This window comes from Marmota flaviventris, chromosome 2 (genome assembly GCF_047511675.1).
Source record: "Marmota flaviventris isolate mMarFla1 chromosome 2, mMarFla1.hap1, whole genome shotgun sequence".
Taxonomy (NCBI): Eukaryota; Metazoa; Chordata; class Mammalia; order Rodentia; family Sciuridae; genus Marmota; species Marmota flaviventris.
Window position 1 is genome coordinate 32,613,298 of NC_092499.1, and position 14,474 is coordinate 32,627,771.

At 48.5% G+C, this 14,474-nt stretch overlaps 1 protein-coding gene across 7 annotated transcripts; it reads right to left on the bottom strand.

Annotated features, from left to right (window-relative positions):
• Positions 1 to 5,283: 5,283 nt before the first annotated feature.
• Ndrg2 (NDRG family member 2) lies at positions 5,284 to 13,926 on the bottom strand. 7 transcript variants are annotated; one of them, XM_071607717.1, is made up of 18 exons: positions 13,235 to 13,266; positions 12,481 to 12,600; positions 12,294 to 12,360; positions 11,512 to 11,592; positions 11,152 to 11,193; positions 10,705 to 10,810; positions 10,358 to 10,478; positions 10,119 to 10,181; positions 9,116 to 9,176; positions 8,821 to 8,907; positions 8,578 to 8,634; positions 8,303 to 8,406; positions 7,789 to 7,833; positions 7,460 to 7,511; positions 6,938 to 6,985; positions 6,662 to 6,697; positions 6,486 to 6,537; positions 5,284 to 6,262 (listed from the first exon to the last, which is right to left on the bottom strand). In XM_071607717.1, exons 4-18 carry the CDS (start codon positions 11,584 to 11,586, stop codon positions 6,096 to 6,098), a joined length of 1,116 nt encoding a protein of 371 aa, XP_071463818.1. In that variant the 5' UTR covers positions 11,587 to 11,592; positions 12,294 to 12,360; positions 12,481 to 12,600; positions 13,235 to 13,266; the 3' UTR covers positions 5,284 to 6,095. The 7 variants fall into 7 exon arrangements, with proteins under 7 accessions (XP_071463818.1, XP_071463820.1, XP_027778147.1 ...); XM_071607719.1 differs by lacking the exons at positions 12,481 to 12,600; positions 13,235 to 13,266 and adding an exon at positions 13,875 to 13,926; XM_027922346.2 differs by lacking the exon at positions 12,481 to 12,600 and having other exon boundaries at positions 13,235 to 13,315.
• Positions 13,927 to 14,474: the final 548 nt, after the last annotated feature.

Genomic DNA, 14,474 nt, shown 5'->3' on the forward strand with positions numbered 1-14,474 from the left:
ATTTGAACAAAGCGAGAAATGATGTGGTAATACCCTGTAGCTGAGTATTGACAATGCTATTACCTAGGCTGAAGAAAAAGGAGGAGTTACCAGAAACTAAAGAGGAAACTAAAACTCAGTAAGAGCTGTGACCTTGATAGGCCCCAACAGGAGAGGCCAAGGAAATAATCTCACCAGCCTTCTACTCTTTGATCTGTGTCAGCATCTTACTGTGCAAACCCAAACCAGCCATAGTGCCTTGCAAACAAGTCAACCTCATAGGGCACAGAGCATAACAGAGAGATGCAGAGGTTCAAACGGGAGATTTTCTGTTGTGTTCAATTAAGTGATCTTGACTGGACTTCAGCAGGGATGAATTGAAAAGGATATGATTTTATGGAAGCTATTTCCAAGAAAGAGTATTCGCATGCCTACAGACATTAAACTGTTAGGACTCTTCTCCATGCTTCTGGTCACTGATGCTATCAGCGTTTGATGTAAATGAGGCAGAGTTTAGGATATTTCAAGCACAAGGGAGTCACACCCTTTTTGCCATCTTCCATCCCAAGATCCTTGGATTCTCCTTTAGCTTCCTCTGCATCCAGCCTCAATACTTTTTCTTCTCTTCAGATCTATTTCCTTTGCCCAAAATTCTCATCAATTGGGACCAGAGCCATCATTAGTATAAACTATATTGTATCAGGAACTGGAAAAAAGCTGGAGTATGGTTCCATATAGAGAGCACCAGGAAAAGAAAACAATCTTTTGATCATTTTCAAAAGACATGCATTTCCAGAAAGAATACAAAGAGGGCTATCAGGGAGCCAAAGATGAAGGAGACCAAATAAAGAAAGCTGAAATAAGAACAGGCATAAGAACTTGGGGATAGCTGAGACAGCTGGGCTATGGTGACTAGAAGCCAGATGCAGGAGTAATCTTTGATTCACTCAGCCTTAAGAGACAGGTTGTAACAGAAGATAACCAGAATAATAATAGAAGTTGAAAAATAAAAATAGGAGGGGCCAGGTGCTTGAGCGCATGCCTGTAATCCCAGCAACTCAGGAGGCTGAGGCAGGAGGCACACAAGTTAGAGGCTCATGCTGGCAACTTTGCAAGACCCTATCTCAAAGTCAAATAAAAGGGCTGGGGTTATACTGCTCAGTGGCATATCACTCCTGGGTTCAATCTCCAGTACCAATATACACACGTGTGTATGTTAAAACATATATGATGTGTATGTTTAAATATAATTTAATACATGTAATATCTTTTATATATGAGGGACAATATGCAGACTGCAAAAAGGGATGAGGGAAGCTAGCTGGAATAATCAGGAGAGAATTTATGTGGGACAATGTTCACACCTCCTCTGTGTCACCCTTCCCCACCCCTCATTCTCTAGTCCCACATGTATATTTTTTAGACACTTAGGAAGAAAATAGTAAAATGAGGCATCCAACTACCCTTCCGGGAGGCAGCTTTCCATTCTGTCACCAGTTCATTGTTCTCTGAAGGATCCATTTGGAACTCCCTACCTTTTCTTTGCTTCAAACTGAGGGTTTGGTTTGGATATTGCCATGATGAGGTGACAATTCATGAAAAAGGAGAGATCAGAATAGATTCCAAGAGAAAACAAAGTTTAGGGGATATGGTAGAGCAGAGTGGAAAGTCAGTCAGAAATCAATATACAGGGACAAGAAATGTTCAAAAACAAAAAGCAGCTCCAAGCTAATTCCCATGAGACAATTTGTGCCACTTGGCCCCCTCCCTGAAGGATAATTTTGGAGTGTCTTGCTCCCCTCACTGGAGGAAGTAGTCCCTTGCTCCTGGCTCTGGCCTGATGGAGTATAAAGAACAGTTGCCAGAACACCAGTGGGTTGCTGTGTGTGAGTGTGGCAACCATCCAGACACTTTCACCTTCCCCCATGGACCTGAGCAGGGAGCCCATTGTCACTAGTAAAGGTGAAGCAAGAGGGGTACAGAGAGGGATTACACCCTACACACTAGTCTATGGGGATGCTTATAACATGCCAGTCACAGATTAATTTTCACAATTTTAATTGTATTCTGAGTTACTTTATTTAGATGTGTTGGATGTCAAATACAGAATGCATTATATTTTTACTATATAATTATTCAATGTGGGAAAAATTCTGCGGTTAGTAAAGAAAGAGAGTACAAATAATTACATGGCTCTGGACACCATTTACTCTCGCCACACCCATGGCCTCCAGTGAGAACTGACACTCATTTTCCAGTTAGTCCTAAAATCTCTCTAGAAAAATGGTGTCTCCCAGTCAATGTTTTCCCTAACCATTAGAGTACTCTCCAGTGTTTAACATCTATCCCTTCACTGTTTTGAGTGCACGGTCCTACATTGCTTAATGATGGGACAGGTTCTGGGAAACGTTTCATGAGGTGATTTTGTCATTGTGTGAACATCACAGAGCATACTTACACAAACTTAGAAAGCCATATAGTGTCACTAGGCAATATAATCTTCTGGAACCATTGTAGTACATATGCTCACTTTTTGGGGGGGCGGGGGGTGTTGTCCCAGAGATTGAATCCAGGGAAACCTAAGCACTGAGCCACATCCCCAGCCATTTTTTATACTTTATTTTGAGACAGGGTCTTGCTAAGTTGCTTAGAGCCTAAGTTTCTAAGTCTGGCTTTAAATTTATGATCCTCTTGTCTCAGCCTCCCAAGATGCTGGAATTACAGGCATGCACCACTGCACTGGGCTCAAATGGTCCATTTTTTATCAAACCATTATTATATAGTTCATGGCTGTACCTTCAGAAACTTACCCTGGAAATTCTCTTTATGATATCCAGAATTTTCAGGCTAAGACCATAAATCTCTTTTTTCACTATATTCTTCTAGTTTTATTCTCATTCCCATTGAATGTTCTCTTAGCTCTCTTGAGTTGTAAAGTCTAGGAAGTACTCAGATTCCTTGAATTAAAAAGAGATAAACAGGAGTTCTAAGCCTGAAGCACAGGGGAAAATAGGGTGTTTGTGTTTCAGCTTCTATCAAGTTACAGAAGCAACTGTGTACATATATACACATACACACACCTACCAAGCCTCTCAGCTCTGATCTTTTTTTTTTTTTTTTTTTTTTAGTTGTAGATGGTCACAATATCTTTTTCTTATTTATTTATTTTCATGTGTTGCTAAGGATCAAACCCAGTGCCTCATACTTGCAAGAAAGTACTCTGCCACTGAATCACAATCCCAACCTCTCAGCTCTGATCTTGAGAACAGATACAAGCAGCAGAATTTGGTATCAGGACCTCCTGATATAGCTACTGGGCAGAACTACAAGAAACAGTGGAGATGTAGGACAAGACAACTGAGGAAGGGACTTGAGAACTGGGAAAAGTTACTAAGAACCATGCCAGCCAGGCATGGTAGTGCATGCCTGTAATCCCAGAAACTTTGGAAACTGAGGCAGGAGGATCGCAAGTTCAAAGCCAGCCTTAGCAACTTCACAATGCCCTAAGCAACTTAGCAAGACCCTGTCTCAAAATGAAAAATAAAAAGGGTTGCTCAGTGGTTAAGTGCCCCCCCCAAAAAAAAACCCGACCATGCCAAACACAGGGGGGCACTGTGTCTCCATGAGCTAGACTAGAAGTCTAGGACCAACAAAGCAGGGAGGTCAGTCAAGGACAGCAAATCCCCCTCTTTGTATCTGCTGGCAAGCATTTTTCCTTCTACTTCTTAGATTTCTTGGGCAGAAACATCTAGTAGAGTGATATAAACAGTGACCACCCATTTGATACACACACCTACAGGATATATACACTTCACACATACATATCTACACATAAACGTAATATACTCCCATTTCTGAAGTTTATCCGGCTAACACTGTTACTTGTGCAGATGAATATGCAGAAAACATCTGGCTTCCCTTCTATAATGCCCAATAGCACCAATTACTAGTAAAGGCCAATGCTGCTGCAGTTCTTTGCCTTTTCCATGTTTTGCCTAGGAGTTAGTTGACCCTAATGATTCCAACCCTGCTGTTTTTCTTCAGTTTAGCATTTTAGCACTCTTAGCTGCCTGCCCTGGGCTCAAATGGTCCAAACAATAGTTATCTTCATAACTTGCCCTACTTCTAACCCTGGCTTACTATATTTAAAATGGACTCAAGGCCAGGCACAGTGTTGCACACCTGTAATCCCAGCAGTTTGGGAGGCTGAAGCAGGAGGATCACAAGTTCAAAACCAGCCTAGTGAGGCCCTAAGCAACTCAGTATGACCCTGTGTCTAAATAAAATACCAAAAGGGCTGGGGATGTGGCTCAGTGATCAGGCACCCCTGGCCTCAAACCCTGGTACCAAACAAGAAAGACTCAGGGCTGGGAGTTTAGCTCAGAGGTAAAGCATTTGCCTAGCATGTGCAAGACTCTGTGTTCAAAACCAGCACTGAAAGAAAAAAAATCAAGGACATATCATGTCCCTATCAGTGTGTTATCACTAAACCAAGTTGCACCAATCAAATGATGAAAGTATATAATTGCCCATGGGGTTTCTATAAAGCAAACTCATATGATCTTGTAATATTCCATCCACAGTACTCCCGCCAAAAATGCTATAAAGTGCCTTCTCAGTTTTACTTGTGCTTCAAGAGCTCAAGAATCAGCCTTCAATAGCAGTAAGATGTTTAAATTCCTGATGGTTGTTATTCACATTTGTTAAAAAGCTTCTTAGAGAATCACAAATGTAGTCTAACTAGCTCCCAGATCCCTTGTATTCAAAGAAAGGTAGAGGAATTTCCAAGAGGAATGAATCCCCTTGTGACCCTCCCAAAAGTCTTCAGAATTGGATGAACTATGAACAGCCCAAGCCCTATAGTAACTTCATTAATCCTGTTCTACTGATTATATTGAACCATCTATAATGGACCCTGGGTGACCTGTACAAGGATCCTGCAGGAAGGTGTATTGCAAGGCATTCTCAGACAGTCAGCTTGCTTTTTTTCCTCAAAGATCATGATTTTGGTGGCATCTCTGAAATTCTATTACCTTTAGTAATAATCCACAACTAACAAGGCAGTCTTCTGAGATCTAAGTAATTCCTCTCTCACAAACTTGATATTATAGGAAAAACAATACCATTCTACAGGAACTGGGGCCAGTTCCCATATAGTCATATTTTGTGAAGTATTTTTGTTACATAAGCCCTCCCCCCATGATTTATGTTACTTTAAGAAGAGAATTTTAAGAGTTGGGCAAGAAGAGGATAGGAAAAGAGGCCTGATGCAGGATGTAGTCAGACCAAGAATAATAATGATGCTCAGATTTCTCTACAGTTTATTGTCACAGCAGAAGTTGTGGGAGACAGGAGGCCACCTTCCACGAATAACACAGTGTGGTCAGAGCCCCAGCATAGCCCTTCCCACCCCTCTGCCAAGCCCCAAGCATCCTGGCTCAAGCTTGGCTTCCTCCCCCATCCCACTCTAGACACACACTGACAGCTACCAAAGTTAGTGCAGCCAAATGGCCCCAGGCCCCTTCCCATTGCCCCCAGCTCCAGACTTTCCATCATATCATTCATTGCCACTATCTCCCATTCCAACTTCCTCTTTATATGCTGGACATTTTATCACATTCTGAGGACCACTAACCCACCAGCTAGCCTCCTCTGACACACATTCATTGAGGCCCATTCCCTTTAGGGCCCTGAGGAGTTAATAAGAAGCCATATCAGCTTTGGTGAATGGAGCCCCAGCCCCAAATCCCCTGCCCTTGCAAATATGGGATAAGTAGGGAGTCTAATCCAGGCACCATGACAGCCACAACAGCCTCTTATCCCTCATCTACAGACAACTAGGTCAAGGAGAGAGGATACATGCCTTCTCCTCCACAACACCAAAATGGGAGAGGGGATAATTTAGGGGTCTGGGTCCCTAAGAGATATTAGGCACCTCTCCCAGGAGCTAGGGGAAATCACAGGTTAAAGGTCAAGGTTAGGGTAGCAATCAAAGATCAAGGTCATCTCCCCAACAGTGATCTGCCCATTTCCCTTGCCCAGTGCCCTCATGCGCCTCCCAGGTTAGTGCTGTGGGAGGTGAGGGCTGGGTCCCACACCAGGGCAACAAGGGTCATTCAACAGGAGACCTCCATGGTGTGCCCTGGGGGACCTGAAGAAAGAGTTCCAGATTCGCTGCTCTGAGACAGGGTACGGGAGCGGGACCGGTTGCCATCAATGGATGCTGCACTGGTCAGAGAGGCTGTGCGAGACCGGGAGAGGCGAGTCATGCAGGATGAGGCCACTGTGGAGACAGAAGGATAAGAAGGAATCAGAAAGTAGTGGGGAAGGGAGACTGGCAACTCAGTGTGGGGTGCTGATGTGGAGACCAGAGTTCAAACTGGGGCCAGAGAGTCAACGAGTCTGATGGCAGATGGTGGAGTGTCCAGGAATTTACTAACATGGTTCTGCCCTCTCAGTGCCCATCCCTCCCTTGTCCTCATGATAGCTTCTCTCCCCACACTCACTGTAGCCCATGCCTTGCAGGAAGTACTTGAAGGCCTCAGTCAGCTTGCCTGGCTGTGGAAGTAAGATGAGAGAGACAGTGAGCTTAGAGGCCCAGCAGGAGCCCAAGGCCATGGTGGGGTGAGAACCACTAATGTCCTAGCCCTCTTCCCCATCTCATGGACAGCAGGGTACTCACCTGAGTCAGCTGGGGCTGACCTCCAGAGTCCGCCATCTGCTCAGGAAACAGCCACCAAGAAAAAATGATATACATATAAATCAAATGATCCACACAGAGAGGTAGAAAAGGGTCTCTCTTTCCTAGCTTCCTGACTCCAGTCCCTTTGTTTTAGTCTTCATTCACCCTACTTGCTCCCATGCAGAAGAATCAAATAGATTTAGACGCTGAATTTAGAGAGGCTATATGGCTCCAGACAGAGGGCCAGAAGTCAGGCTGAGCTTGGAGTAGAATTACCTTGAGGAACGAGGTCTGGGTGGGGTCCAATTTTGAGTTACATTCCACCTGGAGTAAGTAAAAGGCTGAATGAATGAGATCACTCTCTCTGGGGCCCCTCCCCTCCCAAGGACCCTAATCCCAGTTCTCTTCTCTATCAGCCCCCTACCCAGTGCCTCCTTACCAAGAATCAAAGAAATCAATTTTTTTTTTTTTTTGCTAACGTACATTTTCTTTCTTTCTTTTTTTTTTTTTTACTGGGGATTGAACCCAGGAGCACTTTACCACTGAGTTTATTTTGAGGCAAGGTCTTAAGTTGCCAAGAACTTGCTAAGATGCTGAGGCTGGCCTCAAGCTTATGATCCTCCTGCCTCAGCTCCTGAGTCACTGGGATTACAGGTATGTGCCTCCACCCCCAGCAAAGAATCAAATTCTTAATTTGCCCCAAAGTTGACCTCCCTGTCCCAAATTGAGTAGTTTGCCCCTCTCACCACCACCCTCAGACCCCAACTCTCCCTCACTACCCCCAGATTTTCTACTGACCACTGCATCTTCATGGGGTGCTTGGTCTCCTACCACCAACATCACAGGGCATCTACAGGCATAGTTGGGGAGAAGTCAGTAAGCCCCTGACACTCCCTCACCCACCTCTTCCTAGCAAAGCAGCAGGAAAAATGTCTGACTCTAAAGAGAAAACAGCCTCTTTCCCTCTGCTAACCCCACCAAGAAGAGTCAAAGAGGGAAGACTTTACCAAATATAATGGGACAAGAGATGACAGAGAAATTCCCTGACAAAAACTCTCCTTGTAAGGGATACAAACACCTAGGGAAGATCCAGGGAGAGAGGCAAAGCCTTATTTCTTAAGTCTTACTTGAGGGTGATTTCACTTCCACGCTCAAAGTTCAGATCTCGGCGGCTAGAGAGGGGTTCAAAGAATAGAAATTTTAGACAGGCAATGCGATCCATCCAGATATAAGCTCTCCCTCTGTGAGAAAGCCATCTTCCTTCTTTATGATCAAATATTGATAATTTAAGGTAGAAACCAAAGGAGAAGAGAGCCAGCAGATCCCAAGCAAAACTGCTGTGATCACCTATGCCCTATATCCCTGATCAGAGGGCAGCAAAGAGGGAAGAAGGGCACAAGAACAAGAGATCACATTATCTCCGAGAATCCAAAAATCCATGGGAGGTAAACAAAAGAAAGGGGACAGTGCCTCACAATTCTTCCTTCTCGGTCTGTCCTGAGCTGCCCAAGCTGCACACCAAACCCTGCCCTCCTCCCACACTGCATACTTCTCAGACTCCCCTGCCTCCTCTGTACCTCCCATGCCCCCCAGTTCCCACTATTAATTTCTCTCACATGCACACACACACAGCCCACTCACTTGTTGTAGCTGTTCCAGTAGAGTTCAATGTTCTCCAGGTTGGGTGCATGTGTAATGATATTCCTATACTTTTGTATCAACTCTGAATTTCCAGACAACTCTTCCTGAAGGACAGACAGGAGATAACTTAGGGTTAAAAAGAGAAGCAAGCAACCACTGCATAAGAGGCAAGCCTTCTTCTTTCTCCAGATCATGTACCAGCTTAAAGAAGTCATCCTAGGCATTCAAGTCCCTGCTGGACCCCCTACTTCCTCCATCTTCCACAACCAACCTACCTGGCTGAAAAGATGCCCAAGGATCATCTCCGGAATGGAAGAGGTGAGGCCCGTTAACTATGAGGAAAGGGCAGGGGAACAAGTTCAGGACCTTATGGGGAAAAGAGACCAGGCAAATGATACAGCTTCACTTTCCTACCTATCACCCTCTATGTGAAGCTTGAGTCCATATGGTTGCTCCATAGAGCTAGGCCCAAACAAGGGGAGCCCCACCCTAGACATCCAAACAGAAGTCTTCCAAACCTTGTGGGCTGCCCAATCCATCCAACCCTTGGCATTGGGATCAATATTGATGAGAACAAGACCTTCAACTGTGTCCGGGTGGTTAAGCTGAGGGGCAGTAGAAGGAAAGAAATCAGAAACAGGGCATGGCCTTATCCCTTTCCCACTGAGCTCCACCCATCCTGAGGTTCCCTCAGGTGGGCCTGACTGCCCACCCTTGTCCCCACTTCCTCCTGTGAACACACACTAATAAGCAATATTCTTCTAATCGGTAAGGACCCTCCTTTTCCCCACCTAGAAATTTTTTATTTCTTACAGCGTATCGCGACAGGATGTAGGCTCCAGCTCCGACACCAACTCCAATTATTGTAGAGAAACTATAAAAAGGAAATGTATGTCTCATGGGCTCTGGTGTCTAAAACCTGTCAGAGTCCAGTAGTCTCCTCAAACTCTTCACCCTCCTTTCTGAGTTAAGAGGCACAAAGGAGGACAGCAAGGGACCCTCTTTGGGGGGATGTAAAGGAAGGTACTAAGGAGCTAAAAGCACTTCCAAGGTTGGCACTGGAAGCCAGTGTAGATCTCTGAAGACTAGCCCCAGCATCCTCTGAGAGAGCTAGTATCTTGAGACAAAACACCTATCTACCAATCTACCAACCACTCTTTCCTATATGCATAGCTCTTTGTATATTCTTAGGAGCTAGTTCAACTTGTTCTGCTTTCTAGAATGGAACTTAGCAAGAGGTAAAATCAGACACAACTGTAGTGAACAACAGAAGGGGGAAACAGAGGCAAGGAGGTTCTTGGAGTTGCCAAGAGCCATAGTGCCCAGGAAAATCTAAGAACAGAACCCAGGAGTCAGCATCTCCCTGTGTATGTCAAAGAAGGAAGCCTGTGTGGCCTTTTCTTCCTTCTCCCACTCACTCACACACAGGGCTCGAAGAGAACCCGCAGTTCACCAGGTGTGTGTGGAGGAGGGAAAAGTGGGAGGGGAAGAGACAGGTCTATCTGGTTCCTCAGTGATTAGGTCACCCCTACCTCTTCCTCTCTAGCTTCCAGATCTAAGAAGCCCCTCCCCAGCCAGAGGCAGGGCTAAGCACAGACCACCCCCACTTTCCTCCATTCTCTAAGGCTATTCCATAGTCAATTTTCCAAACCCACCACACTCCTCTCAATAATCAAGGTGGGGTATGAGGGAGAAAGAATATATTGACACCAGATACTAAAACTTAGCCCAGGAACTATGGTGGGCACAAGTACTGCTAAGGCCTCCTTGTACTGGAAAGAGAACTCTGGTTTAGAGGGGTCCCCAGGCCTCTCACTTTAAGTACTGCAGGATGCAAGGGATCATGTCTGCAAGCTGGTCCAGAGACGGGTACTGGTATCTGGGGAAGAGAGGAATGTTAAGATACTAATCTGTGCCCACACTTCCCATCTCAGGTGCCCTCCTTATCCTCTGCCAGAATCACCCCTGCCTTCCCTTCCTCCTCCCTGGTCCATTCTTCCCCACACCTGCCCTATACCTTACAGTCTGGTAAAGGGGTAAGGGGTTAATTCTCACCCCAAAGGGAACACAGGAGCCCCCTCTTCCATTCCAGGGGCATCCACATGAACCCGCACGAAGTTTTGAATGATTTCCTGCATATCCCCAAATTGAAACAGCGGCTGGAAGCAAGATTTATCTAAAGAGAACCCACATCACCCCAACAAGAGAATCAGACAGGCAAAGTGTCCCCACATCAGAACCCACCCACCCTCTTGCTTTGATGCCATAATCAGGCTAGGAGAGAATTTCTTGACAAGCCCCTGGGCTCCCTGCCTGCCCACACTCTCTCTTCCCTCTACAATTGTACCCTTCCCTCAGCCTCTTCCCAGAAAGGAGGAACAGGAGAAAATAAAGGTCCTTACAGTTGAGTCCCACATCATGGTACGTGAATATCGCTGGGCGTTTGGGTTTAGGGGTGCCATAGACAGTAAAAGTGACAGAGCCATAAGGTGTCTCCACAGAGTGAGTCTGTAGGAAAACAGGTCACCATCAGGGAGGAGTTAGGCTGAGAGGAACAGGGGCCAGAGAAAGAGCTACACAAAATCAGGGAGATGGGGGTGGCAGAGAGAAGAAAACAAAATTAAAAATAGGATCAGCAGGAATTTAGGGCAACATGATGGTGGAGATGGGTTTGAGGATGGAAAAGAATGATTGGAGAGCATCCGGGAACTCTGAGAAGGGAAGAAGAAGGAAGGAAAGAGGAGAGCTGGGGAAGGGAACTTAAGAGAAAACCAGGTAGGGGCCCTTTCTAGATCCTGGGGGAGAGGACAGCCACTCCTCCCACCCTGGGACTGCCCTCATGCTGTTACCTGTCCCTGGTCCAGGAGGATTCGGGCAGCTAACTCAGCCTCCTGGAGAGACACACATACAGACAGATACACACAGATACACACAAACATGAAGAGTCAGATGGAGTGACACACATAGGTAGAGAGACCAACAAAGACCAAAGAAAGAGATTGACAAAAAAGACAGGAAAGGATGAAGGTTAGTGCAGTGATAAGACAAGGACCTGGGTCCCAGCTGCAGCATAAGGGATGAGAGATGGGCGGAGGTGGAGAAGCAGGAGTGCGCATTAGAATGAGAGCCACAGGCTTGGAAGCCAGGAGGCAAAGGGAATGCTTAGGGGGCTAGGATTTTGGCAGGGAAGCCAGAGGGTCTCCAGTAACCTTGGCCGCCTCAGGGGTCTGTCCTGGCAACAGCGGCTTCTCCTCTGTGATCTGCACCTCCTGAAGCTCTGCCATGGTGGCCTGGCAGGGTGAGGAAACAAGACAGGGTAGTTGCCTCCTCACCTTTACCCCTCCTCAAACACTGGGCTTCCCCTGTCAGCACTGGAATACAAAGTATAGAGGAACCCAGGAGTTGAAGACTACTCCAGGATACCCATAGGACCTTTCCTGCCTCAGCTCCATTTCCAGATCACCTGGGAGAAGGGGGTGCAGAACAGGAATCAGGACACCACTCCTCTTCAGACTGCCAGCCTCACTGCTGCCCCTTAATACAGGCACCTCCAGACCCTACCCCTCCCCTATCCTGTACGGAAATACCAGAGTGGAACAGCAGTGTGGCTCTGGTTTCCCAGGCTATATTTAGGGGACACCCACACTCCCAGTTAGGTAGAGGGTGAAACTCGTGGCTCAGTGACTGAGTACTCTAAACATACAAAGGAGTAGGGTGATGAGAGTTCACGGTGGACTATAACCTTCAACTAAAGCCCAAGGTCAGCAACTCAAAGGAAAGGGGACTAAAAAAGTAGTCAGAGCAATGAACAACTGAGGAAAGGGACACTACAGCACAGGGACCTGAGTATCCAACCCAATCAATGCCTCCCTTTGTCCCAAGACTCAAGACTCCCTCCTGATTACATTCAGCATTAGGGGCCAGGAGGGGCAGAGCACCAGGGCAGACCTGCAGAAGAAGGAGTTTACAGCTTGTGGGTGGGGTCACTTACTGGGCTCCTATTGGCTGGATTCAGTGGGATTAAGGGTCAGGGTTCTCACTCCTCCTGACTCTGGGGTCTGAGAAAACACAGTTACACGAGGTGAATGACATGGGAAACATACGCTGGGTCTTTTAGGGACAGGAAGCATCAGCCAAGACCCAGACTCCCAGGGTCACTAACCCTCCCCAATCTCTACCCCTGAGTCCAGAGAACGCGTCCTCTCTAGGCTTCAATCAATACAGGCTGGAGGGACCTGCAGGACAACACGGAGCTGGCTTCTGCCCAGGCTGGGGTGGGGGCTGGCGAGAAGGAAGTGCTGATGTGGAGGAGGAAAAAGCATATCTGTCAAAACCTCTGGATTCTAACCCTGGCTCTGCCACTACCAGTGTGACCTTGGCCCACTGGGTTACTACTCAAATCTCCTCCTGAAAACTAAAAGGGGGGAGTAGGGGACCCCCAAAATTTTTGACAGCTCTCGTTTAAGATGAGGGTTTCCCTCCACCATTTAAAAACAAAAAAGTCTCCAGCCTTCAGCCGGCCCTCTGTAAATCCTGTGAGTGGAGAAAGGGGAGGGTGGGGAAGGCGGTCCCATAATCTCCCAGCCTCCCCCGACGGCGAGCCAGGGCAAGCGCCAGCTGGGAAGGGATGAGTAGGATTTACGGCACTGGCCGGGCCCAGCACCCAGAGCCTGTCCCTACGCTGCCAGTCCGCGTGAGGATCGACACCTTTGGGCTGCAGGCGCCAAGCGTCGGGCACCGTGGACACAATCTCTCGCACACCCCAAACACGCCCGTCGGCTCGCAAAAGCCTCCGCCTTTGTGCGCAGCAGCCCCCTCCTTGCGGGGCCCCTTTCCCGGAGCCGCCAGCTTCAATAAATCGGGATCAAACCGCCCTCCGGCCCGGCGGGCGCCTTCCAGGCCCGGCGGCCCCTCGCCTGCCCCTCCCCCTACCTGCTGCCGCCGCGGTTGCTTCCACCTTCACTTGCCTTTGACTCGGGCCCGCCCCGGCTCGGACTCCCCGCAGACCCGCCCCCGGCCCGCCCCGGCCCGCCCTCGGGCCGACAGCTCCCAGCAGATCCGCCCCAGACCCCCAGTAAACACACCCCCCTTTACCCCGCCCCAGACTGTCCTCGGCTCAGGGAGGGGCTGTGCTGGGGCAGAATGGAGTGCGAGGAAAGCAAACTGGGGGATGCTTCCAGGCTCCACTTGCGCTCCACACAACATCCCCCGCAAGGAGCGGTGTGGGGCGTGCGTGGGGACCCCTTAACCCTGCAAGGGATCCCTACGCCCGCTCTCGACACCGCCTCTATCCATGGCCTGTATCTGCCTGTGGTACTCTAGCCCCCTTCGCCCCTAGACTCAGTTATGGGTTGGGTGGAGGGAGACCTACAAGGTACTGGCACCCCAAATTTTCAACTGCCGCCCCCTGGAAACAGAGAGCTAGGTTAAGGAAGGAGGAGGAGGGCGAAGCCGGCCGCTGAAGAGGATGGGGTCTCGCGGGCTGGGAGGGGTCGATGTGCCAGCTCCGAGCAGGGTTGGGGGCGTCGAGGACGCAGGAATTTCGACTCCCGGGTGCCCAGGGTCCTAGTACCTCCTTTCTTTGCTGCGTCCGACGCCTGCTCTCCGGCTGCTCTGTGAGAAGTTGGACAACAAGGAGCGGGGGCGGGGAATGCTGGGGGCCGCTATAAATAGAGGGTGTTCGCTGGAGGGGAGAGAGGATGGCCAACAGGGACTCCCGGGTCAAGGCCCCAACGAGGGAGGGCGTTGCTGAAGGAGGGGCCGGGGACCCCCAAGGGCTCTGACTCCTGGGTAAACAGGGGCGGAGGTGGAGTTAACCCTGCGGGGGTGGAGTGGGGGCTTGGGGAGGACGCAGTGTCCCGGGCTGGGACCCAAGAGACCCTGTGGCTAACCACTCCCAGTCCGGCCCAGGAAAGGAGGGCGAGACCGGCTCAGACTGGCTGAACGCAATCCCTACAAGATGGTGTCTGAGGGACTGCCGTGACTCTCCGTGCTTGGGTGGGTTTGTCACTCTATACTTCCACACACATACACACCATAGATGGACCCTCCCTGTGCCCCTCAGAGGAATGTCGCCTGGAATGGGATAGTTGATGTGGCCAATGTTGTCTTATGCAAAAGGAAAACAGATTGAATTTATCCCCACCTGCCCCCCCCCCCCCTTCTATCTACC

Coding starts and splice junctions, on each gene's coding strand:
- Ndrg2 (XM_071607719.1), bottom strand. CDS start 11,586: ATGGCAGAGCTTCAGGAGGTGCAGATCACAGAGGAGAAGCCGCTGTTG. Junction 10,811..11,151: donor TCCTCCTGGACCAGGGACAG/GTAACAGCATGA, acceptor GTTTTCCTACAG/ACTCACTCTGTGGAGACACC. Junction 10,479..10,704: donor CCATGATGTGGGACTCAACT/GTAAGGACCTTT, acceptor GGTTCTCTTTAG/ATAAATCTTGCTTCCAGCCG.